This window comes from Paramisgurnus dabryanus, chromosome 14 (assembly GCF_030506205.2).
Source record: "Paramisgurnus dabryanus chromosome 14, PD_genome_1.1, whole genome shotgun sequence".
In the NCBI taxonomy this organism is placed as follows: domain Eukaryota; kingdom Metazoa; phylum Chordata; class Actinopteri; order Cypriniformes; family Cobitidae; genus Paramisgurnus; species Paramisgurnus dabryanus.
Genome location: NC_133350.1, coordinates 12166786 through 12193689, shown reverse-complemented (window position 1 = coordinate 12193689; position 26904 = coordinate 12166786). Strand labels below are relative to the sequence as shown.

Sequence of the window (26904 nt, the reverse complement as noted above, 5' to 3'; positions counted from 1 at the left end):
CGCACATAATGTGCAACACTAATTACGTTTAGAGGCCTTCGCCCAGTCTGAGAGTCTGATGAATTACAGCCGCTCACACCATGCTCGAGTGCTTTAAAATCACCATTAGCCCATGCTACTTATGGCCATAACATCGCCCATTTTCTGCTTTTGATGTGCTTTGCAAATGGAATCTTCATTATTGCCATTTAACGTGTTGCCGCTCGTTTTTTAAGGCTGCTCGAAAAGACAATAAACATGTTCGTAGAGTGTTACGAATCAGAAATTAGTTTCTTCTTTCCACCAAGTTAAAGAACACGCAGGTGTTGACCGGTGAGTTTACAGAAGCAGCGAATGGTAGAGAGCAAACTTCAAACGAAACAGGCAAGACTTCCATTTTAACTAATGGGTTTATTTAGCCCTTCCCAGTCGGTTCCTCCCTGGGGCGACAGGCACACTCATTTTAAATGCCCTTACGGTCCAAAGGCACAATATAGAGCGTTGATCTCTGTATTGAACTTCAGCTGCTAGGGATGCACACCAGTGTAAACTAGTAAAAAAATTATTTTTATGTCTCTTTTAAAGTTTCGTCTTGTGCTTGGATTTGCCTTAATTACCAAATTCTGCAGGAAAAAGTTGATTTCAGTATGATTTTAAAAATTTCTTAGCAAAGTCACAATACTTTTTTTTAGTAAAATTAACATTAAATGATCTGAGCTTTGCTGTTTGTCAACAATGGTCATTTTAATTTTTGTCTTTAAGTATAGTGAGTTAAAAAGTAATGCACTTGCATTGGATTTTGTCTGTAGTCTGTACTGTATAACTTCTTTCAAATAAACTAATCTTTTTGTTCTTGCTATATATAAACATGTGCTTCTCAAAGCTCAGAGATTAGTATTTGATTTCCTACAGTATTTGTAGGTCTTCTGTACTCTTGTCATGGGCTCTTTCAGTTTTACTTTTCTCTTAACTTCATTACTTAACTGTGACCTTAATTAGCAGTGACCAAACCCCAGGGATTAATTCCCATTCTGGCAAAATGGGATAAAGGGAATGTGGTGTAGAAAAGTCCTGCTCTCTATGAACTGTAGCAGTAGGGTGACGGCTCAAGGAGGCATCTTCTATTTCTTATTTTACTCGTTTCCTGTGGAGAAGGGAATTCAAAAGGATTCGCTCCAAAGTGCATGATGTGTTTGCTATAATAAATAACCTTGTAACCCCTAGAAATGATAAATTGAATAGAATTTATGATGCAAATTGCTAATCTACCATGCACACTGAGACAACTTTTGTAGTATTGATTCTTTGGATATACAGTGTGGTCTTTAAAGTCTGAGAAAGTGATTAAAAAAGTATTTTCTATTTAACCAAAAAAAATTATATCAGATTTCATTTAAGAACAAAACCCCACAGAGATTGTAAGGCTCGTGGAAGAAAAGTTTTTTTTTAAGCATCTGTTTATTATTTATTACTGGTAGTTTCTCTGCACTGTAAAAAATCTTTGCTGCCTTAAATGATTTTTGTTAAACAACAAGAGATGAGTTGCTATAATTTATAAAATGACTTTTTTCAACTATCTGTAGTTATAACAATTCATCCCTAGTCAAGATAAATAATAGTAAGTTGAAATTACTTAAATCTGAGTTGATTCAACCAAAAATTTTAGGCAGCAAAGATTTGTTTACAGTGTGTGTCTTATCAAAACCTAATCCTAAAAGGTTTAGGATTGCAAAAAATGAAATAAAGGTATTGTCAAATAATGACAAAGCAAATTATTTCAACCTGATCTCATGCACTGTAAAAAAAAATGCAGCATGAAGTTAAAGAGCACCTATGGTCCAATTCACATTTTAGTGTGTATTAGTTTATGTTAACGATATGCAAAAGGTACAAACCCCAAAGTAAACGATGACGCGAGTTATCCTCTCCAATGTAAATCTCTTTTCTTGGACTACTACAAACACACGGATTGTAGGCAACAGTACTTCCTGGGATTGGTGATGGATACAAGACCGACATTATCATAATTCCTCTCGCTTCAGACTCACAGCCTGTAAATTAACTCCTGTTAGCATTGCATTGTGACAGAATCTTTCAAACATGGTAAGGAGCAACACATTTCCGGCTGACGTCAGAGGTATTCAGGCCAATCACAACTTACAGATTAGCTTGCCAATCAGGAACACAGAGCTTTCAAATCCGTGCGTTTCAGGAAGAGAGTGAAATCTGGAGCTACAAAAATGTACAGTATGTGGAAAATAATGTGTTTTTAATCATAAACCACGCGAACACATTGTATTACACCAAATACACAAAATAACGTTGTTTTTTAGCAATGAAATAGGTGCTCTTTAAAAAAAACTTGGTTTTGCAAGTCAATTCAACCTACTATTTTAAATTATGACTTAAAGTTGACATAACTTATAAAAACAAGTTGAAATTAACTTTCAATTTGTTAAGTTAAAGTAACATAAAAATATATGTTGATTTGACACAAATTCTGCATTTTTTACAGTGTGGGAATTCATACGTATTTTACGAGTTGGCTAATTTGTATGAATTCCTGTAAAACAAATCATACAAAACGTACTATTATTATAAAAAACAATAAAGAAACTCCACCCCTAACTAGGGCTGCAAGGTACATCGAAAATGTATTGTGATAACTGTATGCACGATACCCATATCACAGATAGTTGCGATAACGTAAAACTTATTTTACGCATCATTTGTGTGTTGCGTGCTTAGATTGTCCAAATTAGACCAATCAGAAGGGGCCTTACCAAATACCCACCAAGTAGGTCTTATACAGTTATACTATCAGCAGGGAGTGGACAATAAATATGGCAAGAATAGAGACGAGCAAGGAAAACGACAGTGTCTAAAAAGAACGGTATGTCTGAAATAGTTTTTTTTTTTGCCTGAATTAGATGTCAGAATATGTATTACCTGTTTATTTCAGTATGATAATTACATATCTAAATGATTAAAAAAGCTAATAAAAATAGCATTTCTCTAGAGAAACAATATATCGCATGAAATAGCGGCATCGAAACATTAAACCGCAGAATCGCATATAGCATATTTTCTCAATATCATGCAGCCCTATCCCTAACCCCAACATCGCAGGGGCAAAAGCCAATCGTACAAAAACGTATGAATGTGGTCGTATGAATCAAAGGGGCCATGGCACAAGACTTTTTTAAGATGTCAAATAAACCTTTGGTGTCCCCAGAGCACATATGTGAAGTTTTAGCTCAAAATACCATATAAATAATTTATTATAGCATGTTAAAATGTGCCGTTTTGTGTGTGTCCTTTAAAATGCAAATGAGCTGATGAAATTCAAACACTGATCTCCATAATGGTGGTTTGTTGCAATTAAAACTCAATTGTGCTTTTCTCTGCACTAAACGGCAGTGCTGTGGTTGGATAGTGCAGATTAAGGGGTGGTATTATTATAATGAGAGCTCCTTATGACATCATAAAGAGAGCCAAATTTCATGTGCTTGTTTACCAAAACTTAGTTACTGGGTTGATCTTTTTCAAATTTTCTAGGTTGATACAAGCACTGGGGACCCAATCATAGCACTTAAACATGGAAAAAGTCAGATTTTCATGCCATGGCCCCTTTAATACCAATTAGCCACCTCGAAAAATATGTACACATTTCCATATCTTATGATGGTGTTGTATTCTTTACTATTTGAAATCGTTTAATTAGTTATTTTGACCATTTAGATCATCCCAGAATAACACGGATAATCCAGTTTCACTCAAAGTTGTTTGACGTACCAAATCTGAAGACAATGCTACGAATAGTAATTGCATTTTCACTTTTGTGCCGTCAAGCTTTTGCACTTCATATGTGTATGTTTATGTATAAAATCCCACCCTTCAAGCCCTTCACGCTCTCATATTTCGGCACGCCTGTCCCCTGGCGCTGGAGCACAGGGAGTCAATATGTCAGTATTTATCGATACCCCACCGGTCTTCGCGGGGTTGTCAGGCCTCTATTCAACCTCTAATGGCCCCCTGAGGTTCAGCGTCTATGCAGGCTGAAAGCGAGAAGAGGCCCGGAGCCCGGCCTGTTGTTGGATGTTAGGCGTGTGTTCCTATGGCCGCCCTGCACCTTCACCCGTATGAAAAGAGCTATAAAAGACCAACGCCTTAGCTGCTGCTTCTGCCCCTCTCTTAAAGCGCCCTGAAAGAGAAAAAGGTCTAATTGTTTATTGTGGGAGCCAAAGATTATAGATCCTCCCCTCCTTTTGCTCTTTTTCCTTTCGTCTATTTTGTTCAGGCTCGTCTTTCTCCGCGCCGTAAAGGATGTGATTTTTATCCCGAATCTCGTGAAAGGATCAGGAGAAGAATGTTTGTGTCAGACAGTGGCAGTAAGACACTTTGACTCTCTGGAAACAATCGACAACTGCAACTTGTCTCACATTTTGTGCATTGCCTGTTTTGTTTTCTTGGAAAAAGTCAAGAACTTGGTTGGTTAATGTAATCTTACATGTCTGAGTTTCAGAAGGGATACAAAATGCATTAAATGCAAATCTGCCAAATGCGTAAATGTTCAGTATGCTTTTTGTCTATCCTAAAATCTTTTGAGAGAAACAAAGTTGCTATTTAAATGATATTTTCCTGAGCTTTAAAAGAGGAACCTTTAGGCAATGAAATGTTGCTATGGGTGTCCTCTTGTCTTATTGTCACCATACAATCTTGCATCATGGGATATATTATACAGATAAGGATTTGTTAATCCAAACCTTGTCACGGGCATCTTTTACATTTTGTTGTTTGAACATTTCGTCAGATCGGCTCAACCCTGTGGGGTGGATGATTGAAGAAGCACGGAGACCAACCTTCGTCTCCAACAATGCAAATTTTCCTGATCTCGCTGCAAACCTCACGCTCTCTCCTTAGGCACCAGAATCAAAGGTTCGGTCGCAAACAGACCCGGGGAAACGGGAGTTTTATATGCAGGCCGTGAGCCAGAAAGATTGCACAGAGAGGCAGATGCATGTCAGAGATATCAGATCAGATCGAGAGGAGAACTGCGGCGTTTTAATTCACTCAATCCCTGTGAGTGACAAAAGTTAAATTGCTCCAGCGACAATAAATAAACATGTAAACAAAACGTTAAGCAGGAAAGCTGTTATTTTCGTCTTGTGGGAACGTGTGGGGGATAGTAAGAAAGATACGTTGTCAGTTATGCTCAACCGGTGTCATGTGCGGCTCGGAGGCTGGTCCTATTGAATGCCTGTAAAATAGCAAGCGTAAGACTTGATTGTAATTATGCTGGAACTAATATGCTTTTCAAAATGAGCCATTATGAGCTAATGCCGCACCGCAAAAAGCTCTGCCTGTTTTTGTGCCTCTGTCTTGGGTAGTTTGCAAGGTACAGCTGATATTGAGGCCATTGGTTACGGTATTAAAAAAACGGCTGCATAGAATTTTAGCGTAATGTTGAGCTAATACTGATTCAAAGGCAATCTGAGAAGATGAGACTGGAGATTCCTCTGCCTCCCTCTCCTCGTGTCATGGAGGCTTTTTATTATCCTCCATCCCTGACTAATTCCCCGGATTCTGATGATGTCAAAGCAGCACTTTGAAACGTGCTTTTCGATTGTGTTTCTTATAAGGATCTTTGACATCCTTTTAGGCTCTTTGATTTGATAATGATAGATCGAACTATATTTGCAGAGGAGCCGCACAAATCACCTTCGATGCTATTGGCTGATATAATTAAAGGCGTTAAGATAGATCTCTGAAGTACACGTGGACAAAGAGAGCTGGAATTGGGTGGTACTGAAGGTATTACCGTTTTCATTTTACAGCTTCAATGGTAATGGCTGAAAGTGTGGAAATGCTTTGAAACATTTTGTTAGTGTTTCTTCTTTTGGCTCTTGTTAGGACTTAAAAGTTTGTTGCTCACTCTTAATGACTTCTTAATGGCCTGTACATCTGTAAGCTAAAGTTCATTAAAGGATTAGTCCATTTTCTTACAGATAATTGACTCATCACGATGTCATCCAACATGTTGATGTCTTTCTTTGTTCAGTCGAGAAGAAATTATGTTTTTTTGAGGAAAACATTCCAGGATTTTTCTCATTTTAATGGACTTTAATGGACCCCAACACTTAACAGTTTTAATGCAGATTAAAATTGCAGTTTCAAAGGACTCTAAACGAGTCCAAACGAGGCATTAGGGTCTTATGTAGCGAAACGATTGTCATTTTTGACAAGAAAAATAAAAATATGCACTTTAAACCACAACTTCTCGTCTATCTCCGGTCATGTGAGGCGCTAGCTCGACCTCACGTAATTGCATAATGACGTCGAAAGGTCACGTTTTACATATATTAAACGCACATTTGCAGACCATTTTAAACAATAAACTGACACAAAGACATTAATTGGTATCATTCAATATACAACAACGTCCGAACGGTCCTCTTTCTCCACACTTGTAAACACTGGGGCGTAGTTTCCCCTTTGAAACTGTTAAGTGTTGGGGTCCATTAAAGTCCATTGAAATTAGAAAAATCCTGAAATGTTTTCCTCAAAAAACATAATTTCTTCTCGACTGAACAAAGAAGGTCATCAACATTTTGGATGTCATGGTGGTGAGTAAATTATCTGGATTTTTTAAAAGAAAATGGACTAATCCTTTAAGATTGCATTACCTCAAGTTTTTTCCTAAAATGTGTAAGTACAAATACACCATAAAAGTGAAAGTTGGATCTACTTTATCTCCATAGACCCAAGCTTTGGTTTGGCTTACATTTTAGATTTCTTCCAGCTATTTGGGGTTAGGAAGAACCAATAAATATAATAAACAAATATTTTTCTTTGAACATGAAGCAGTGTAAGTGTTCACGTTTGTGGTTCCAGTTACACAGAATTAAGTATTATGGTGCAACAACCTTTATGTGGGAACTGGTGTACGCACGTTTCCAGCCCCGTTTTGTGCATACAAATTTGTGCGTTTTTATGTACAATTTGCTTCACCCCAAAATTGGGGTTAGGGTTAGGGGTGGTGATTCATTATAGTTTATTTCATAACAACATATGTAATCTTACAATTTACTTCATACGAATTAGCCAAATTCCCGTGAGATCAGACGAGATCAGTTTATCTTCCTCTAGCTCTCCGAAGCTCAGCTTCGGGTTTGTTTTTAAATGAAATCTGATCTTAATTCTTCAGATTCATTTAGTATGCACCTGATACGTTACACACTGGCTGAAAGTCAACATTTGGTTCATATTGGCCCCTGAAGGAAAACATTTTCAGCCTTTAGCGCAGAATGAATGGAACATAATGAGACTTTAATTGCCTGATAAGTGAGCAGAGGACTTTATCAACATCCCCAGAACCCTCAAATAGAATTACAGCTCTTTTATTGTGCGCTGGATTAGACGCCATGTACCTTATTGTTTCAAAACAGGGAAGAGTTCTTGTGAATTGACCTCACATTTGCTTAGACTTAATTGCATTTGAGCTGCAAATGAAGCGTCCCTCGGTAATTGCGTCCCTGGAATTTTAAACAAGAAAGCGGATCCAGGTATACATTTGCAGAAGAACGATACAAGGACACTTAAACTGTTGGTTTACAGATAGCAGTGTCTTATACTTGCACGACATGACACGTTGCTGTACCCCATTTGGGACTCATGCTCCCCTGATAGAGGCCATTATCCCGATCGTTGCATCTTTCTGGGACAGAGAGAGACACAGGCCTGCATGATGAACCGGTCTATCTCTGCCTGCATCTGTTTCATTATCATAATCCTTTTCTGTGATTAGAGGCCTGTTGACCTTCAGCCGGATGGCCGCAGCGCAACAGAACAGCAACAGCAACCTGAGTTTTGTTGTTTAAGACTTGCTGATGTATTACGTGTGTTTTAGGGAAATATTTCAAGTCGTGTGGTGGGATTTGACACGGTTACAGTATATTTATGGTTAAACGTGAAAAGCCTTTGATGCGTCATGTCGGACGTAAAACGGTGTCAAAAGTAAACAAAGGCAATGTAGTTTAGGCTACGCTAACAGAATCTTGCCTCATGATTCATGTGGCAGAACTGTGCGATGAAACACAAATCACAGCGGCACGTCTTTCCCTCCCCCTCAGGACGCCGAGGTGACTTTGGAAAGTGATCCACGGACCGCTGTGCCCGTCTCAAGTGTTGTCATGGTGCGTTAGCGACAAATCGTTCCGGCGCATCCTCATGAAAACCAACAAAAGGATATCCAGGATATGTACATATTCAACTTTGTATATTCAAGGGTTTTTTGTGTGCGTTGGAGTGTCGACCGTCGTCAAAAAAATCTATCTTTATTAAAAGGGGAAAGACGGAGGAATTGATTTAATGAATGCGGCCGCATGTCCTGCGGTCGTATGTAATCCATCGAGAATCATTGAGCCTGAGCTCGGGGAGACAAAAAGACATTCTGTGAAGACTGCTCGAGTGGTCTGTAATGATAGTCTCCATATAATCCCATAATTCCTTGTTTAATTAAACTTCAGAGCCGGTTTGCAGTTCGGCAACTGAATCGGTTGCCGAGCGGAAGGGGGTAGTGGTTCTTCATTGTTGAATACTCGTGGATGCGCAGGGATGCGAGAACATACTCGCGCGCTCGTATACATACTAATATACAAACACTTTTGCACTCCCACAGGCCTTTTTGTAACCTCTTTCCTGGCGGTCTGTCAGCAGCAGAAGAGTTTCTGGCAGATGGGGCTTTGAGAAAGACGATCAGGCTGGCGAATTGAAATGGGGAAACTCGTGTGAAGTGGTCCAGGGCGCAGAAACCTGCTGATCAGCAGTGGGCAGAGAGCGCACGTTGGCTCAAAGGAGATTTGTCTCTGCCCTGGCAGCTGTGGCATTGCGGGGGAAGCAGTTTTAAACACCATGCATGATGCAAGACCAGAAGGCCGGAAGCAAGACTCGCATGCTACGCCGCTTGTTAGCACTCGTGCGTTTAAAAAAAGTGAGGTTTTAAAAAGAAGAGCTCACAAATGAAGTATGATGCAATTTTAGCATCGATTATCATGCTAATGTATTTCAGTAATGTATCTTAACGCACTCCGTATCTCTCCTTACAAATGTTTCTCTTGGCTCCGGCACCGATGTGCTCGCCTTTGTGCGTTGGAAAATACTCCGCTGGCTAAAGCTGCCATCTGCACTTGTCTTTGCAAAAAAGTAATGTAAAATATGTTGTAATATATTTTGAACACAAGCTGGATACACAAAGGAAGGGATTCAATGGGCCAGAAGTCTCCTACGTTCTTCTTGCTCCTAGGAAGTCGCCTCAGGCTGCCGCGGAGAGAATGAGGAGGACGTGGCAGAGCAAGGTGTCTGGTGTAGATTACTCGAACCTTTGCGATTTTGTCCCTCAGGCCTCTCTGGGGCTCAGTGGCAGGATTATACGTCTGAAGAATTCTCACATATGATTAAGACTCAATAAAACAGTATCTTGTGTCGCATTGACATGTGGAGATAACACAAGCATTAATATTAGACCGGTGGACGCTCTCAGCTTTCAAGATCGTTTTTTACAGTGCTCGCTGGGGTGACGCTTAATGCAATTTTCAATTGTTGTCTGTGTCACGCTTTGTCTCGAACACCACACTGATTATTGTGTTTTGTGGCTAACGCAGGTAACCGCACGGATGAAGCTTCGGATGTGGAGTCGGAGCCGGACCTGCCCCTGAAGAGAAAGCAGAGACGCAGTCGTACCACCTTCACGGCGGAGCAGTTGGAGGAGCTGGAGAAAGCCTTCGAGAGGACACACTACCCCGACATCTACACCAGAGAAGAGCTGGCACAGAGGACCAAACTTACTGAAGCTCGCGTGCAGGTTGGGCATCAAGTCTTTAATACTGAGGTTGTGGGTTTGATCACACAACACTCTTAAAAATAAAGGTGGTTCACGATGCCATAGAAGAACCTTTTTTACTGTTGGGTTCCATAAAGAACCTTGAACATCTGAAAATCCATTTCTGTTTTCTTTATAGTGAAAAAAAAAATACTATGTACAGGTAAGAGAGAAATGGTTGTTTGGGAAGCCAAAAATGGTTCTTATATGGCGTTGATGTGAAAAACCTTTTGTAGTATCTTTCATTTTTAAGTTGACTTGGATAAAACAACCACGCAATGCATAAATGTAATTGATCAGATGAATTTGAACTACCTTTGTGTATATAAAGTATGATAAAATCAATTGTTCACATTGCTTTTTGAGTTTTTTATAACTCTAGTAGACGATACGTGACCCTGGAACACAAAACCATTCATAAACGGTATATTTGTAGCAATAGCCAAAAATATTACATTGATCGACTTTTTATGCCAAAAATGATTAGGATATTAAGTACAGATCATGTTCCATTAAATATTTTGTACATTTCCAACCCTAAATACAAAAAATGTATCATTAATATGTGTTACAAAGGACTTAATTTGGACAACTTTTAAGGGCGATTTTCTCGAAAATAATTTTTTTTTTGCACCCTCAGTTTCCAGATTTTCAAATAATTGTATCTCCAAATATTCTCCAATCCTGACAAACCATACATCAATGGAAGGCTATAAATCCTACCCAGTCTCATGTAGATGCGTATAAATAGCACAAAGTGTAAAAATCGTGCAATATATACGCCAAATTTCACTTTGGCGTGCATACGCCAGTCCTTCCCATTCACTTAAACGGCGCATCAATGGGTTAAGGGTTAGATTTGAGATTTGCTTAAGAAGGTTATTTAATATACAGGTTTCTCCATGTTTTTATCTATATTTAAGCCATGGTCGCTTGGAGTTGGGGTTTGGGTTAGGATGTCATTTTTATATAACAAAAAGTTGTTCTAAGCCTAAACCCAAGCGAAAATGGTAAAAAAATAAAAAAGATGTGCCGTTTAAGTGAATGGGAAGGACTGGCGTATCATATGCACGCCAAAGTGGAATTTGGCGTATGTATTGCACAATTTTTACACTTCGTGCTATTTATACGCAACTTCGTGAGACTGGTTTCTATAAATCTCAATTTCAAATGGACACTTATGACTGGTTTTGTGGTCCAGGGTCACAAATTATTCTTGCACTACTCTTGCACTTGCATGCTTACTCTTATAACAGTTTTGCAATTGCCCTCAAAATGTCGCCAGCATAAATCAATCTAGCTTCTAGCAAGTATTTCCTTTCAACTACCGCCTTTAGATCTTCTTTCTAGGGTCATTTCCACTCTACAGTATTCATCCAAACTCCCGTAGTTATTGGGAGGTGTTTGTTATATTTATTTATCCAGCAGAGACTAATTGTTTGACCTCCCTTCTCCTTTGGGAATACATCACTCATAGTCACATGTCAGTTAGAGTCCTGCCCTTATTACTTTCACCCGAAGTCTTCCTGACAGTTTGCGAACCCTGCAGTTTTATGTAACATCGCAAAGCAAATACAGTAGAGTTATCGCAACAGCTGCACTCTGAGCTAGCAGGAGACAAAAAGAGAGAAAAAACACAGACAAAATGCATTCCTGATGGATTTCTCATCTCTTCCCTTGGCCGGCGATCGCTTCCCAGCACTTGAAAGCTGGCCGCTACTTGTAAATCCCTCTACATATCAGAAAGGAGTCCTCTGGGGACTCTGTCCTGACAATAACATTAATCAATCAAGGGCTTGTAAAAGAACTGGAGAAACCCCGACCCTACCCCCACCTTCTCAAAAACTCACAACTTCTGTGTCAGCCTGGCACTTTGTACTCTCAGAGAAAAAGGTACAAGAAGGTACAAAAGTTGTCACTAAGGCGGTACCTTCTCTAAAAGTAATTTTTTGAGGTACTGGTACCTCAAAGGCACTTATCTGTACCAAAATGGTACATATTAGGACCTTTTATAAGGTAACGTCACACTGACAACTTTTGTACCCTTTTCCTTAGATTTTGTGGATTCCAGCTACCACTGCTTAGGTTCCCCATTGGAAGGTTCACTTTGCAAAACACAAATGTTTTTATATCCTTTACTTTGTCACTAGATACAATTTTTGTATTAAAAGGGCCCTACAACAGTCATATGTCCAATATAAGTCCTTCCAGAAAAACGCAGAGGTTTTTTTTTTGTGATTGTTGCGGGCAAAAATCCTTGATCTTGCGGCACGCTTTAAAAACAATGTGATGGAAAATGCAGGATAGTTATTCAATTGTATGCAATGAAATTGCGAGAACTTGCAAAAACTCAGCTTTTTTGCAGCTTTTGTAGCTTTTCGTTGATGTTTATGTCGCGCCATTACGTCCCATTGCAACAGGGGACATACTGCGCTTGTCTGAAGTAAATGCAAAATTTTTCGGCTTTCTGCTACATACATATATGTGACTTTTTGCTAAATAAAATCATGCAAACCCGCTCATTTTGCGCGTGGAAATCTATGCGACGAAAGTGCAGCGTATTTTAAAAGATACGGCCGATTATGCATTGAATCATGCGATCGCAAAATCGCGTTTTTCTGGAGGGACTGCCATGTAGAGATCTTTGTGGCGGGTTGCATAAACTGCTTAGACTAGTCTTACAACTCTTAAACTTTTAAAAGTCAGTTACTGTACATTAAAATGTAGATTGGCCTAATTTAAATTCCAAAAATAAGACTGGAAAAGTAGCTAAGTAAGTTAGTCAAACTAGTTCTTAACCTATGTTTATGCAATCAGCCAATGATTTTACCATCACGTCTGTCTGGGATTGCACACTTTGTCCATGTGTACCAAGGCACAGGGCGGTCACACCAAATGTTAGTGTTAATACAATGAATTGATAAATAAAATCAAACATTCTCACTTTATAGCATTTGTTTCAAAGTTGACAATTTTTTACAGGACTGTACTGTAGTTTCTAGGGTGGTTATTCCAAACATCTTGATGTTGCCACAGGATTCAGTCGCAGCTTTAACAATAACTTTAACTATAATAGGAACTATATTAGCGTCCTCACCACCAGACGATAACGTTATACTAAATCGCGCACAGGCTGTAGTATTCATGCAAATCATTTGTATTTGCACAAATCATGTTTTATCATACAGTGCTGGGTTTTTCTGGACCTCGGCGATCAGCTTCTCCACGGTGCCATATGTCATTTTAAATACTTGAGCACTTTAAATTTGAATAGATTTGATTGGCTGTCAGTGGTTTATAATTCATCTGCTGGAAAAAAATCCCTTATAATGATATCGATCCTTATCTTTATCATTATGAATTTGTATAGTTATAGTTATTCCTATCGTCCATAGTGTGAACGGCCCTTAACTCAATAATGGTGAGATTAGATCTCTTTGTGGGCTTTACTCTTATAAATGATTAGTTAATGGCAAAGGACTTTAATATTGACAAGATAAAATAAAAAACACAAAAACATCTTAAAACATTTTGTTGAAGCATCTAATGTACATCAGACATTTACAGGCTGGATAACTGATTCAACATATGTCTTCTTCTGTCTCCGAGCACTCAAGGAAGAAGACATATGTGTCTAAATGGTTGCTTTCACACTCTTGGGACAACGTTGAAAGATTTATGTTATGCCTGTTTTCTCGCAATATTTCAGGCATGATGTGTTCAGGGGAGCGATTTGCATTGATTGTACGTTTATCTGAGACATCTGCTGAGCTCCGGTGTACTGAAAGCCATTTATTATTACTTAAACAGCATTGCGAGAAGTTGAGATCAGGATTTTGAAGGATTGGAGAGGAGAAAAATGGAAAGAGTTTTTAGCTGAACAGTACTTTGCTAGCTAGGTCCTGTTCTATAAATCCTAATATTGTTTTGGATTATATTTATTTGTGCATATTAGCAGTTAAGATAATAGTCAATGGACCTAGAGTTTAAAAAAATACTAGGAATGCACCAAAAAATCAGCCTGTAAAAGATTAAAGCATTTTTTTCGGTCATCGCAGAAAATATCGCTGAATATCGGTATCGGCACAGAAACTTTGCATTGGTGCATCCCTAAAAAAATACCTCTGATAGGTAAATCAACTAATGCTGAGTTAATGCATGTACTAATCTTAAACCAATAAAGAGTCAACATTACATGTTTTTTAGTTGTTAGTTAATGCATTAATTAAAAGTGACCTCATGTGCTGAGTCATGAGTTATATTGTAGTTAATGAAGACTTTTCTTTTTTATTAGTACATGCCTTAACTCAGCATTACTTCATTTTTAAGTAAGAATTAATTTAGGTATTAGTTCATTATGATTCATGGACCTTTATTATAAAGTGTTACCAATATTTCTAGACTGCAAGAATCCCCTGCTTGATGCATTTATAACGTTTGATGTAAACGTTAAAGAAAAATTAAAAAGGCACAACAACTAAAAGGACACATCACACGCATAATAGAGTAAAGCGAAATCATGTGAAAGTATTTTAGTCATGGATATAATTTGTTAATGCAATTTATCTCACAATCTAATTATAAAACACTTTGAAATCTCCGAAAGGTCAACTCAAACTGAATCATCAGTGAAGGTCGCCCTAAGAGACTGAGCGAAGTGAAAGTCTTCGAGAGGGAATTTGTCCGTTCTCTGTAGAGTCCATTGTTAAAAATCTTTCCCTCCCCGAAGAAACCCCCCTTCCTCTAAATGGTAATGTCATGTGTGCTTTTGTCATTGACTTTTAACTGCTTCAGCACCATTAAAGGAGCGAGTCTGCTGAAATACTCATGTAATAGTGCAGTTCATCACAGCACAAACTTTGACCTCTTATTGGATAAACATTTAAACAGTTGATGATGCATTTAACACATCCAGAACACCAATACATCCGAGTTTGGCATCAAATGCATGGTTACATGCATGTGCCAATAACAGCTGCATTGGCAGAAATGTGGTGTTTCATGGCAAGAATACAGGACTTGTTATTGCAGCTACTCTGAGAGATATTTTGCAGAAGTTCTCATTTGTTTGGCTTTGGGTATGTCGGTATGGGTTTTTGTATCTCAGACCTTTGGCCCGGCTGCCGACCTGCTCTGCCACAGCTGTGCGAACCCATCCGGCAGATGTCAGTTTAGTAGGGAGTGGAAAAGAGGGCAATGGGGTGAGACAGGGGCCAAACAGGGGCCCAACACCCCTGGATCATCCTCTTGTCTTTCTGCAGTCTTGGGGTCACTGATGCACATGGTCAGAAACTTGAATGTAAGTGCACCAAATGTGTCGACTGTGTTTTTAAGTCTACACTTAAAAAAATCATGGTTTTTAACTCAGCGTTGGGTCAAAAAGGGATGAACACAACCTGCTAGGTTGTCATTTAACATATACCCCAATTGTTGGGTCAAATCATCACTTTTTGACCCAACGCTTGGTTGAAAATATATCGCAGCATTTTTTAAGATTGTACACGTTGTCAAGTCAAGTCACATTTTTATAGCACTTTTTTACAATGTTTTATTGCTGCAAAGCATCTTTATGTAATTTGGTTTTATATTTTGCTGAGTACATAGCCAATGAATTTGTATGCTTATTTTTTTCATTAATTTATAATTAAATAATGACATTTATCCAAAAATTATATTAACTTTTTATTGGTATGAAAATTATATTCTAATTATATTTAATCAATTCTTTCATGCAAACTTACGTCATGTGTTTATGTATTAAGGTGCTTTCATTCCAAAACGTTATTCGGCAACGTACCCTTAGCTATCGCAGTTTTTCACCCTTTCTGACAAATCAGGGAATCTGATCCATATCTCACTCGGGTCAAGGGATGAGTAAGGAGTTGTGACAGGAATATGTAGTCCCAGCAGCCTCTTTCTCCCCATAGTCCTGCTGCTTTGGTTGAGGTTAAATAAGCAACACATAATGACATATGACATCTAAGGAAGTTAAATCACCTCTTAAACCATTCACAGAAACAAAGTTAGTGTTGGCTGTAGTATTAGGTTATGCAAAGCAATCCCTTTTACAAGCAACACACATTTTGCATTAAAGTTGGCAGTAACTAAAGACGTACGTGTTTCTTTTATGAAGAATAGAAATCAGTTTGCTGATGTCTTAATCGCAGCACATAAGGATGGATGTTATTTTCGTACTGCACTGAAAAGTCTTTTTGACACAAAAATATTAGTATTAAGTAATTTATGTGATCAGATAGTAATACTATGGTACTTTGTTACGTACTAAAGTACAGAATGATTTCGATATACAGTGGGTTTTACTCACATGTATTGTAGATGTCGAAAAAGCATGTTACCACTGACTGTACCATATCCTAAAATATATTAAACTAAATATTTGTTGTGTAAACAGTGGCTAAGATTAAGCAAATGGGGCGGCTCAATGGGTAGCACTGTGGCCTCACAGCAAAAAGGTTAGCGGGCTCGATCCTCAGCTGGATCTTTCTGTGTGCAGTTTTCCGAGTTATTCCTTGTTTCAGACCCAGTTTACTGGAGATTATTGGAGATTTTATGTATTCAGAACATTGCTTGCTAAACTTAGTTGTATTGCATTTGTTAGTATAAAACAGATGTTACACTTGTTTGATTCACTGAAAACACAAGGCCAATCCTATCATTTATCAGGTATCATCTATCAGGTTTTGGTGGGATTGTTGGGGATGTGATCTAATATTTTGCTAAATTTATCTGTAACTGTTTTCTGGGGTTACTTGAGCCCAATGCACCACACTTTTATGTGTTTATATGTGTGTGTGTGTGTGTGTGTGTGTGTGTGTGTGTGTGTGTGTGTGTGTGCACATCAAGCCATTGGACTGCAGTGTAGGAAACACCCTGTAAAAGCAGGAATAAGGAACACCGTCCCTGTGCACGTAGGTTTATCCCGTTTATCCGTGACAGGTGTGCGCAGTAAACACAAATCTCTACAGACTCTTGCATTGGACACAGAGACAGCGTTGAGTCTGGACAATGTGCTTTGGTTCATAGCACTTGGGTTATAGTGAGTAACAAATACAACACATTTACACACAAAACTGACAAGACAAACAGGCATGTAGTAACCATTCAAACATTTCACAATCCCACAGTTTTAGATAGAAGTAGTTGTAGACAAGATGACATTCAGTAAGATCTGCAGGAACTAACATTGTTTACTGATGTACTAACGAAATATACAACAATTGTGGCAGAAATAAAATATTTCTTAAACCTTTATCACAGTCCCTTTCAGCGTTGGGAAAAGTTACTTTTAAAAGTAATGCATTACAAAATTAAGTTACTCCCCAAAAAAGTAACTAATTGCGTTACTTAGTTACCTTTTATGGAAAGTAATACTTGCGTTACTTTTAAGTTACTTTTACGTTACTTTTTCTGACTTGGCTGAGGCTTGATCTCTTTCAGGCCTTGCAGGTGTTTTTAAGAAGTTCTGCATTCAGAAATTGAATATTTCCGTCGCAAAAAAGCTAATCTCTGGCCTGCCATCTCCATATCTGACTCAAACTGTTCTCGCTCAGGCGCGCACACATAGATTGAATTCAATTCGAATCGAATGATTGAACATAGAGTGCATAATTCTACGTGACTATGTTCAGTTTAATTCAGTAGATTATTTTTTTTATCAAATTAATTAAACTGAAAAGTAACTTGCTTTACTTAAAAAAACTCAAATATTAATGTTTACATTTATAAAGTAATGCGTTACTTTACTCTTTAAGTAATATACTTACGTAAAGCACGTTACTTGTAATGCATTATCCCCAACACTGGTCCCTTTAGGAAAGTCGTGCCACTAGGCGGCCATTTTCCTACGCAGTTATTTCAGTCATGCAAGACCAAAGTCCTATCTAATGGAGAAATACTTAAATCACAATTAAACACCATCTGACCAACAATTAAACCTGACATCAAATTTAATACAACTTTAGTTTCTTAAAGGTGCAGTGTGTAAATTTTAGCGGCATCTAGTGGCGAGGTTGCGAATTGCAACCAACGTCTCAGTCCACGGCTCACTTCTCGCTTTTGAAAAACATAGAGAAGCTACGGTAGCCGCCACAGGACAAACATGTCATAGTCGGAGACAACTTAGTAAAAAAAAGTTTGTCTGAAACATGGCGGCACAAAATGGTGACTTCCATGTAAGGGGACCCTCGGTGTATGTGTATAAAAACATCTTATTCTAAAGTAATAAAAACATAACGGTTGATTATGAAAGGCCTTTATACACCCCTGATATTATAGTTATGTATATTATTTTGCATTTCTGTTAAGAGATCCTTCAAAAAGTTACACACTGCACCTTTAAGCTCAAATTGTGCAAAAAACATTGTTTCAAGGTAATCAAGCACACAGGTTGGCAAGCACCTCATGTTACTCTGTAAAAAGCTCCTCCCCCAAATAATCATCTGTCTTTATGGATTGATGATTGGTTCCTTCAACTGGAAGGCGGGACTTCCGTCGCCAAAGCGTCCATAATGAGCGTTGCCTTGTCCCCCATATGCTTAATCTTGTTATATCCAATATCTTTGCCACTCTTATTATTATTATTATTTTGAATTAGTATTATTTAATTCAGGCTGTTTTTGCTGTAACAGCATCATTATTCATCCTCACCCCATTACAAGGTGATGACGGTGCACAGCGTGAAGGTTTGTCCTCCTGTGTGTTTGGTGTGGATGAAGTGCGCTCAGTGGAGTAATTAGACGCGATTTAAGAAAAACAAGAAAGGGAATGTGGGACTATTCAAGGTGAACTCTATGTATTGTGTTTAAATCCAGTTTCCAAAGGGAAATACACTCAACAGTCAACATACACTGCAGGGCACCACAGGCACATGGTGATGCATCTCTCCAAACCTCTCCTGTATGTGGATGCATTGGGAAAAAATAACTTGATAAAATAATCGACTGCTGGCATTTGGGTTCATTTGTATACCTCCCTGATGCCATGTTTGTTTCAAAGGCAGCTAATTCACTTAGACAAAAAATGCTTTGCAGGCTCCGGTTGTGATTAAGGCAGGCGGACGCCCCGCCATGCACATGGTAAAGCCACAAGATCTTCTGGCTGCGTCTTCAACCTTCTGACTACAGGGATGCAGGCAGCTCGCCGAGATAGAGCGTATGAGCGGACGAGAAGGATGAATCCAAAATCTCTTTGGGAATTGTCATCGCATTATGAGTTTTACAGATTGTGTGGTCTTACAGTGCAGAGATCAGTTCATGTGCGAGCGGATAAATGTGGAGGAAGGAAATCCTAAATAAAGCCAGAGAAGAAACATGTTTGCATGTATGCATAGGAAAGACATTTTTACTCCTTATTTATTTATTTGTATTCCTCTTAAGGAATTTAAGAAGAAACATCCATAACTGACTTGCTTAAATTAAATATACTTTAAGTCTCCTAAAGAGCAACTCCTGAACAATACAGTTTTCCTTGTTGTTATCACAGAAGAAAAGATCCGCACTTCACAGCAGAAGAAAGAAGGTAGAGGGCAAGAAGATGAAAGGATAGATGGGTGGAGAGTGGGGTTCAAAGGTCATGGGTCAAGAGGCACAGCACAGGAACGGACACTTTTGGGGTTGTGGGGGAAGGAAGCATCGATCCTCATTTTCCCAGCTCCAGGTTCGAGCAAACTGTTTGTCCAATCACAGCAGGAGCGTTAAAATCCCACCACATACATTTGCAGTTTTTCAAGACATTGGACCATCACATTTGGGTCCTTTATCTCCCTCTTTGAGACTGTTGGGTGGGGGCTTCACTTTTTGCAAGAAAAAGTCGAATATCGCACTTGACAGATGGGTAAGAATCATCTCTAGTCGGCGATCTATTGAAGTCGTTTGAATGAGATGCTAGCTGTTAGCGGCCTGACAGTTTTGCACATGGACAATGTAAGCAACGCTTTGTAAGAAAGGGAAAGCGAGTATGTGTGTGTGTGTGTTTTGTCGAGTGTGTCTATGGAGTCTTACATCAAAATGGAGTGTCTTCTTGTGTGCGTACCATGAAAGTGAAACTCTTAAAGGCGCGTTTAAAAAGGGACGCCCCCTCTTTGTGGACACTTTTCAGCCCGGCGTATTGAGAGGCCTTTGTCTCCACCTTTCATGTGGACGCACAATGGACCGGCCCGTTTTAAACACAACAGTAGATGAACTGCGCTGACAGTGTATTAAACGCGGATGAATTCCCAGTGCATGGCATAGATCAATGTCTGCAACCTTTCACATACGCACGGCTTCGGTTCTTTCCTGCGTAATAGAGCGAGCTGATGTCTGCCAGAAACTCTTTTGATGGAAAAGTCGCTGCCCAAAAAGTGCAAATTATTCTTGTTTAAAGATTGTCTTGTCTGAAAAATGGGATGTAAATGTTAATGATGTTAAAGTACTTCAGTTTAAAGGGATAGTTCACCCAAAAAATGAATTTTCTGGCTCTCATGTTGTTACAAACCTGTATGAATTTCTTAATTCTGATGAACACGAAGAAAGATATTTCGAGGAATGTTTTAACCAAACTGTTCAGAGGCCCCATTCAAAAAAGAAAACTATGGAAGTGAATGGGGCTCATGAATGGTTTGGTTACAAACATTTCTCAAAATATATTTCTTCATGTTCATCAAAACAAACAAATGTATAAAGATTTGTACAACCTGATCGCACAAATTTCCATGAAATAGTCACGCATTATTTTGCTCAGTTTTTTGTGGCATTGTCATGTTTTTCCACCATTTTTTCCACCACGCATTTCTTTTCCGTGTCAGTTTCACATATTGGTTACTCAACTTTTATTTCTATTTTTAAACAATTGTCGTTTCGGTTTCGGTTTAGATTTGTTGTTTGTGCTAGGATGTCACTTTAAGTATTGGTTTACACAATTTTTTGTATGCTTTTTAAACCATTGTCACCTGACGTTAGGGTTAGTGAAACTGACACGAAAAAAAAAATGCTTGCCATGGGCACGTAAAATTGTGGAAATACGTGACAATGCCAAGAAAAACTTAGCAAAATAATGCGTGACTATTTCACGTATTTTGTGAGATCAGGCTGGATTTGTAACAACATGAGAATAAACTATCCCTTTAATGTGCAAAATCAACTATACACCCAAAATATTTTGGGTTACTTTCAACTGAGTGTTGGGTCAAAAAGGGATTGTAATTTAATCTATGCTTGGTTGTTTCAACCCAAAATGCTGGGTTATTTTAACCCATTGTTGGGTCAAATATAAAAAAATTTTGGGTCGATTTAACCTAGCTACTGGGATTTTCCCTTTTAACCCAATGCTGGTTTGAAATAAACCAACAATTACAAACTTTTCAAAGAAAAGTTTTTGCCCATGATAAAAAAATTGGATTTTTGCATAAAATAAAAAATTTGAGTCGATCCATCTAATCAGTTTTTTCAAATACAATCTAAGTCAAGTCATATATGTATCAAGTTTGATATTAAGCAGTATCTGGGCCCTATTTTAACGATCTGAAACGCAAGTGCGAAGCGCAACGCGCAAGTGAGTTTGTGGGCGGATCTTGGGCGCTGTTGCTATTTTCCCGGCATGAGAAATAACTCATGCGCCGGGCGCAAATCAATAAGGGGTTTGTCTGAAGTAGGTTCATTATTCATAGGTGTGGTTTGGGCGTAACGTCAAATAAACCAATCAGAACGCTATCCAACATTCCCTTTAAACGCAAGGGCGCAAGTTCCATGGCGGGTTGCTATTATTATGACGGATTTACCAGGCGCACGGCAGGAGCGGTTCACAGCCGAGGAGACCGACGTCCTTGTAAATCCCAAGCTTGCCAGCATAAATCGGGCACGCCGTGTAACGGGAGGTGGATCTGCCTCTACACAGACGCCAGCAGAGGACATCGCTGCATCCACCCTCACCGCTGAAAGGGTTTGGGGGCTTTGAAATCGGACCCAAGAAACGCAAGCAGGTCCAACCCCAAAGTACTCTTACAAATCAAGTTCACATACATTAAGGTTTCTTGTGAAAACATTTTAATTATTATTTACATAAAATAAACGTAATACAGCCACACAATAAACTTATGAAAATATTTTAATCGTTATTTGCATGATAATTTTTTAACGCAGCCACACAATAAATAAAAACTATCACCACAATGCTCACCACTATGATTTCCCTTATCTTGTGAATTAATATTTTTAAGTGTAACAATTTATGATTTGCAAAAATAACTGTTGCATCTGTGTAGATTAGATAAGCAAAGTGTATGCGCGTTGTGCACGCTATACATTATGGTCAAGCATGCGCCCTTAAAATAGCATAATGAACAACGCGCAACGCGCCACTGACTTTAGACTAGTTTTTTTTGGTTAGTAGCGCAATTGTTTTTTGAAACTGCAAAATAGCATAAGAGATGGTTTGCGCCGCAACACGCCTCCTTTTTGCGCTGAACCGCCCAGGGAGCGCAAGTTCATTCCCTAGTTTGCTGACGTGCGTCTGTGGAGGGAAAAACCCCGCTGTGCGCCGGCGCAAAATACGAATGATACATGCGTCACTGACAAAGTCAATTGCGCTGGGTGCAAGATAGAGCCCTCTGTCTCAAATTATGTGCATTTCTCCAACAACACAGCTGTCATAAGTGCTTTAGGCTGTCTTTAAAGTGTCCGACAGGTAAATAAATATACTGAAGATGTCTGTTAAGGAGATGTGTGGGCTACCTCTGACCTCTTTACAACCTCTCATCTAAAAGAGGTTGTTTATACAGATCTCAGCTTTAGCCACTTAACTAAAACAACAGAGACTTCACCATGTGCTAACAGACAGTTCCCATAGGGACGCACTCGTTGCCGCACACGTCTATGAACCTGTACATACCGTACTGTACGGGTGATATATGAAATATTGTTAAGAAAGGAATATTGCAAGTGTATGTCTTTTAAATTAATTTCCATCTTTATCTTGCCAGGTCTGGTTTAGCAATCGAAGAGCTAGGTGGCGTAAACAAGCAGGGGCCAATCAGCTTGCAGCTTTCAACCACTTGTTACCCGGAGGGTTTCCACCCACCGGAATGCCAACCTTATCGACCTATCAGCTTCCAGAATCGACATATCCCAGCGCCGCTCTCTCACAAGGTATGAGCTGTTGCAACAGTCTTGTCCAAAAAAGTGGAATTTTCGCATGTACTTAGAGGGTTTTGCAGCGAAAGACAGTCAAATTTGTTAAATACCAATTAAATGACTAAAGTGCCATTTTAATTACTGCCTACAATATTTTCAATACCATTAAAGTGAAATTCCTGAAACTAAATATAAGAGCCTGTTAAAAAACCCCCGCAAAAGAATACATATTGTGTGAATGACTGTAAGCATCTGTGTTTGTATTTCAGATGTAAGCAGTACGTTACACCGGCCACAGCCTCTGCCCCCGTCCTCCATGCACCAGGGCGGGCTCTCTGCAGACAGTAGCTCCGCCTATGGCCTGTCGTCCAATCGCCACACCTTCTCCAGCTATTCAGAAACCTTTATGAGCCCATCGGCTTCAAGCAACCACATGAACCCTGTGAGCAATGGCCTTTCACCACAGGTCAGTGCAATGTGAAAATAATGACACGCATTGAATGAACGTCTGACACAGTTCAGAGATCAAGAACTTGTCAGAATTAATCAAGTATTTGCTTCTTTAGCGAATAAGGCACATTTTTTGGATTGAAGTTGAAGGTTTTGAGCAAAATCCTGTTAAGTTTGTCTATCTTTGAGTCTCATGTGTAATATGCTTGGTTTTAAGCTGGGAACATGGAAACATTTTTTTTTGTGTCAGAACCAGGTCCTCAAAGTTAACATAAAATAAAAATAGACTTTTTATTTAAGAGGTCATATGATGTTGCTTAAAAGAACATTATTTAGTGTATTTAGTGTAATGCAATGTGTTTAAGGTTAAAAAAACACATTATTTTCCATATACCGTACATTATTGTTGCTTTTCTATGCCCTGTCTTTCTGAAACACATTGATTTTTATTAAGCTCATTAAACTGAAAAGTGCGGAGTGCTCTGATTTGCCAGCTATCCAGTGGGTTGGGCCTGTATCAGAAATGTTACGCCCCTTACCATATTTGGAATATCAGCTTGCAAATGCATCATATGCATCTCCACGACATGTCGGCAACCCAACTGTACTAAAGTGCGAATAAAAGTTATGCCTTCTTTTTTTGCAAAAACATTTAGGCGGGGTTATTCAAATCTTCCCACATAGTTACGTAGATATGTAATGACTTGTTTGAATAAAACATTTTAGGAAGGTGTGGATGAATATTTCTTGGGGTTTGAGACTTTAATCTTTGCGACTTTGTGCAAGAACAGCTTTTAACACATTAAGAAACGCAAAGAAAAACGCATCATATGACCTCTTTATCATACATTTCTGTTGTTTATCATGCACAATTTTTAAGTGCATGCTTTTTAAAGTGTCCTGCTTTACCTGGAAATATTTCACATTATGGATATGGAAAAGCGTGATTTTATGTTGACTTTCCTAAAAGAAAAAAGTTATTTTCAGGATGAATTTTCAGTTTTTAGTCACGGTTAACCTGTATAGGTGGTGAAATGGTTAGCATTGTGGATTATTGTTTCTTCAGTTAAGTTCATTTGTTGTATGGGCCAATAGGGGTCATCAGACCGGACGTCGTAGTGTTTGTAATTTTTGGAGAAAGATTGTGATCCTGTTATCTTCCTTAAAGTGACTTTCTGTGGGAAATGTCACTAACCGATGCAAAATAACACGTATTGATGTAAATCGCATGTAAGGAGCGAATTATACAGAATTATCCATCAATACTGGGAAGTCCTGCCGACCCTCACCAACAAGATGTGGCTAACAAGCATAAAATAAGATTGAAATGGTGCGTAAAGAGTTAAAAATGAATTTCAATGCTGCATTTGTCCACAATTACCCTTTCGTTCACACATGTTTTATTGGGGGTTTTCCTTTTCTCTCGTGCTTTCTCAAAGCAGATTGAGAAACATTTTCAGTATTACCCTCGCTTTTTTCTACAGAGAAGAAAGAATTAAGGATTTGGTGACAAAAAAGAGCTTTTCCTCTCGTAACTAGAATGTTGGAAGGATAACATGGGCGTCTTACAGTGCGCGAGATTGTTAATCGTGGCACAGGGGCTTTGAGCGCTTAATGCTTTCGCTCCAAACCTCCGTAAATACCAGCAGACGTGGAGGTCTTTCTGTATTAATGGGAGCAACGCTGGCTCTCGCTGTTGTGCTTAAATACTTTTGCTTCAGAAATAGTAAATGCGTCTTGGCTAATTTTGTGGATTAGGCTTGATATGAAAAATCTATTTTCAGATTTGTTTTTTAATCATTCCTATTAAAATTTAACTAGTAAGTCTGAATATATTTTCAACTAATGTCTGATGAATTGGGGAATTATCTTCGGTACAAGCTTGACTTACATCATATTTAAAAGTCCAAATAATTTACTCACCACCATGTCATCCAAAATGTTGATGTCTTTCTTTGTTCAATCGAGAGGAAATTATATTTTTTGAGGAAAACATTCCAGGATTTTTCTCATTTTAATGGACTTCAATGGACCCCAACACGTAACAGTTTTAATGCAGTTTAAAATTGCCGTTTCAAAGGACTCTAAACGATCCCAAACGAGGCATAAGGGTCTTATCTAGCGAAAGGATTGTCATTTTTGACAAGAAAAATAAAAAATATGCACTTTAAACCACAACTTCTCATCTATCTCCGGTAATGTGATGCGCCAGCGCAACCTCACGCAATACGTAATCACGTCAAGAGGTCACGGATGACGTATGTGAAACTACGCCACAGTGTTTACAAGTGTGGAGAAAGAGGACCGTTCCAATGTTGTTGTATGTGGAATGATACCAATTAATGTCTTTGTGTCAGTTTATTGTTTAAAATGGTCCGCAAATGTGCGTTTCATATATCTAAACCGCTTGACTTTTCCACGGCATTACGCAACTACGTGAGGTCGCGCTGGCGCGTCACAGGACCGGAGATAGACGAGAAGTTGTGGTTTAAAAGTGCATATTTTTAATCGTTTCGCTAGATAAGACCCTTATGCCTCATTTGGGATTGTTTAGAGTCCTTTGAAACTGCAATTTGAAACTGCAATAAAACTGTTATGTATTGGGGTCCATTAAAGTCCATTAAAATGAGAAAAATCCTGGAATGTTTTCCTCAAAAAACATAATTTCTTCTCGACTGAACAAAGAAAGACATCAACATTTTGGATGACATGGTGGTGAGTAAATTATCTGGATTTTTTTTAGAAATTTGACTAATCCTTTAAGAGGCGGTATTATCCCCTTCTGACATCACAAGGGGAGCAAAATTTCAATGACCTATTTTTTCACATGTTACTAGGTTGACCTTTTACATCTTTCCAGGTTGACAGAAGCACTGGGGACCCAATTATAGCACTTAAACATGGAAAAAGTCAGATTTTCAAGATATGTCCCCTTTAAAAAGGTGCTAATATGTACCATTTAAGCACACATATGTATAATTTGTACCAATATGTGCCTCTGAGATACTAATGATGCCTTTAGGTGTAAAGGTGTACTTTTTGAAAGGGTACCATCCCAGTGATGAATAGGGACCATTTTTTGACAATTTATTTTGACAGCTGTGTTTGGAATTAAATAAGCTTTGCATTTATAAGGTATTTTTCATATAGCTGGTATTAAACAATCGAATCTTTAACTACCACCAACTTTACACTCCAAAACCATCAGTGACCTTTCTGCCCGTGATGCTGACCAAAAATAATGTCCTCAATTTAAACCAAGTTGTCTTTTAGATGAAAGTTATCTCCCTTATATTGGAACTTTGCAGACAACATCTGTCTGGCGGAGATAGTCGCGTGTACTCGGACCACAGACCTATTTCTCCCAACGTCTGCTTTTGATGAGCTGCTGGTTGCTGGTAAAGATTGACCAAACGGTTGTGATTGGCTATAAATGGGTTTGGGGTGGTCGAGTGCCAAGAGTAATGG

The 26904-nt window shown here is 38.7% G+C and overlaps 1 protein-coding gene across 2 annotated transcripts in view; it reads left to right on the top strand.

Moving 5' to 3' along the window:
- Positions 1-26904, top strand: part of pax7a (paired box 7a) — a 61204-nt gene that overhangs the window by 12487 nt on the left and 21813 nt on the right. For both annotated transcript variants that reach the window (XM_065259112.2, XM_065259111.2), the window contains exons 5-7: positions 9642-9841; positions 22836-23001; positions 23256-23452. In XM_065259112.2, coding sequence (XP_065115184.1) covers positions 9642-9841; positions 22836-23001; positions 23256-23452 — 563 coding nt within the window. The remainder of the gene's footprint in view (positions 1-9641; positions 9842-22835; positions 23002-23255; positions 23453-26904) is intronic.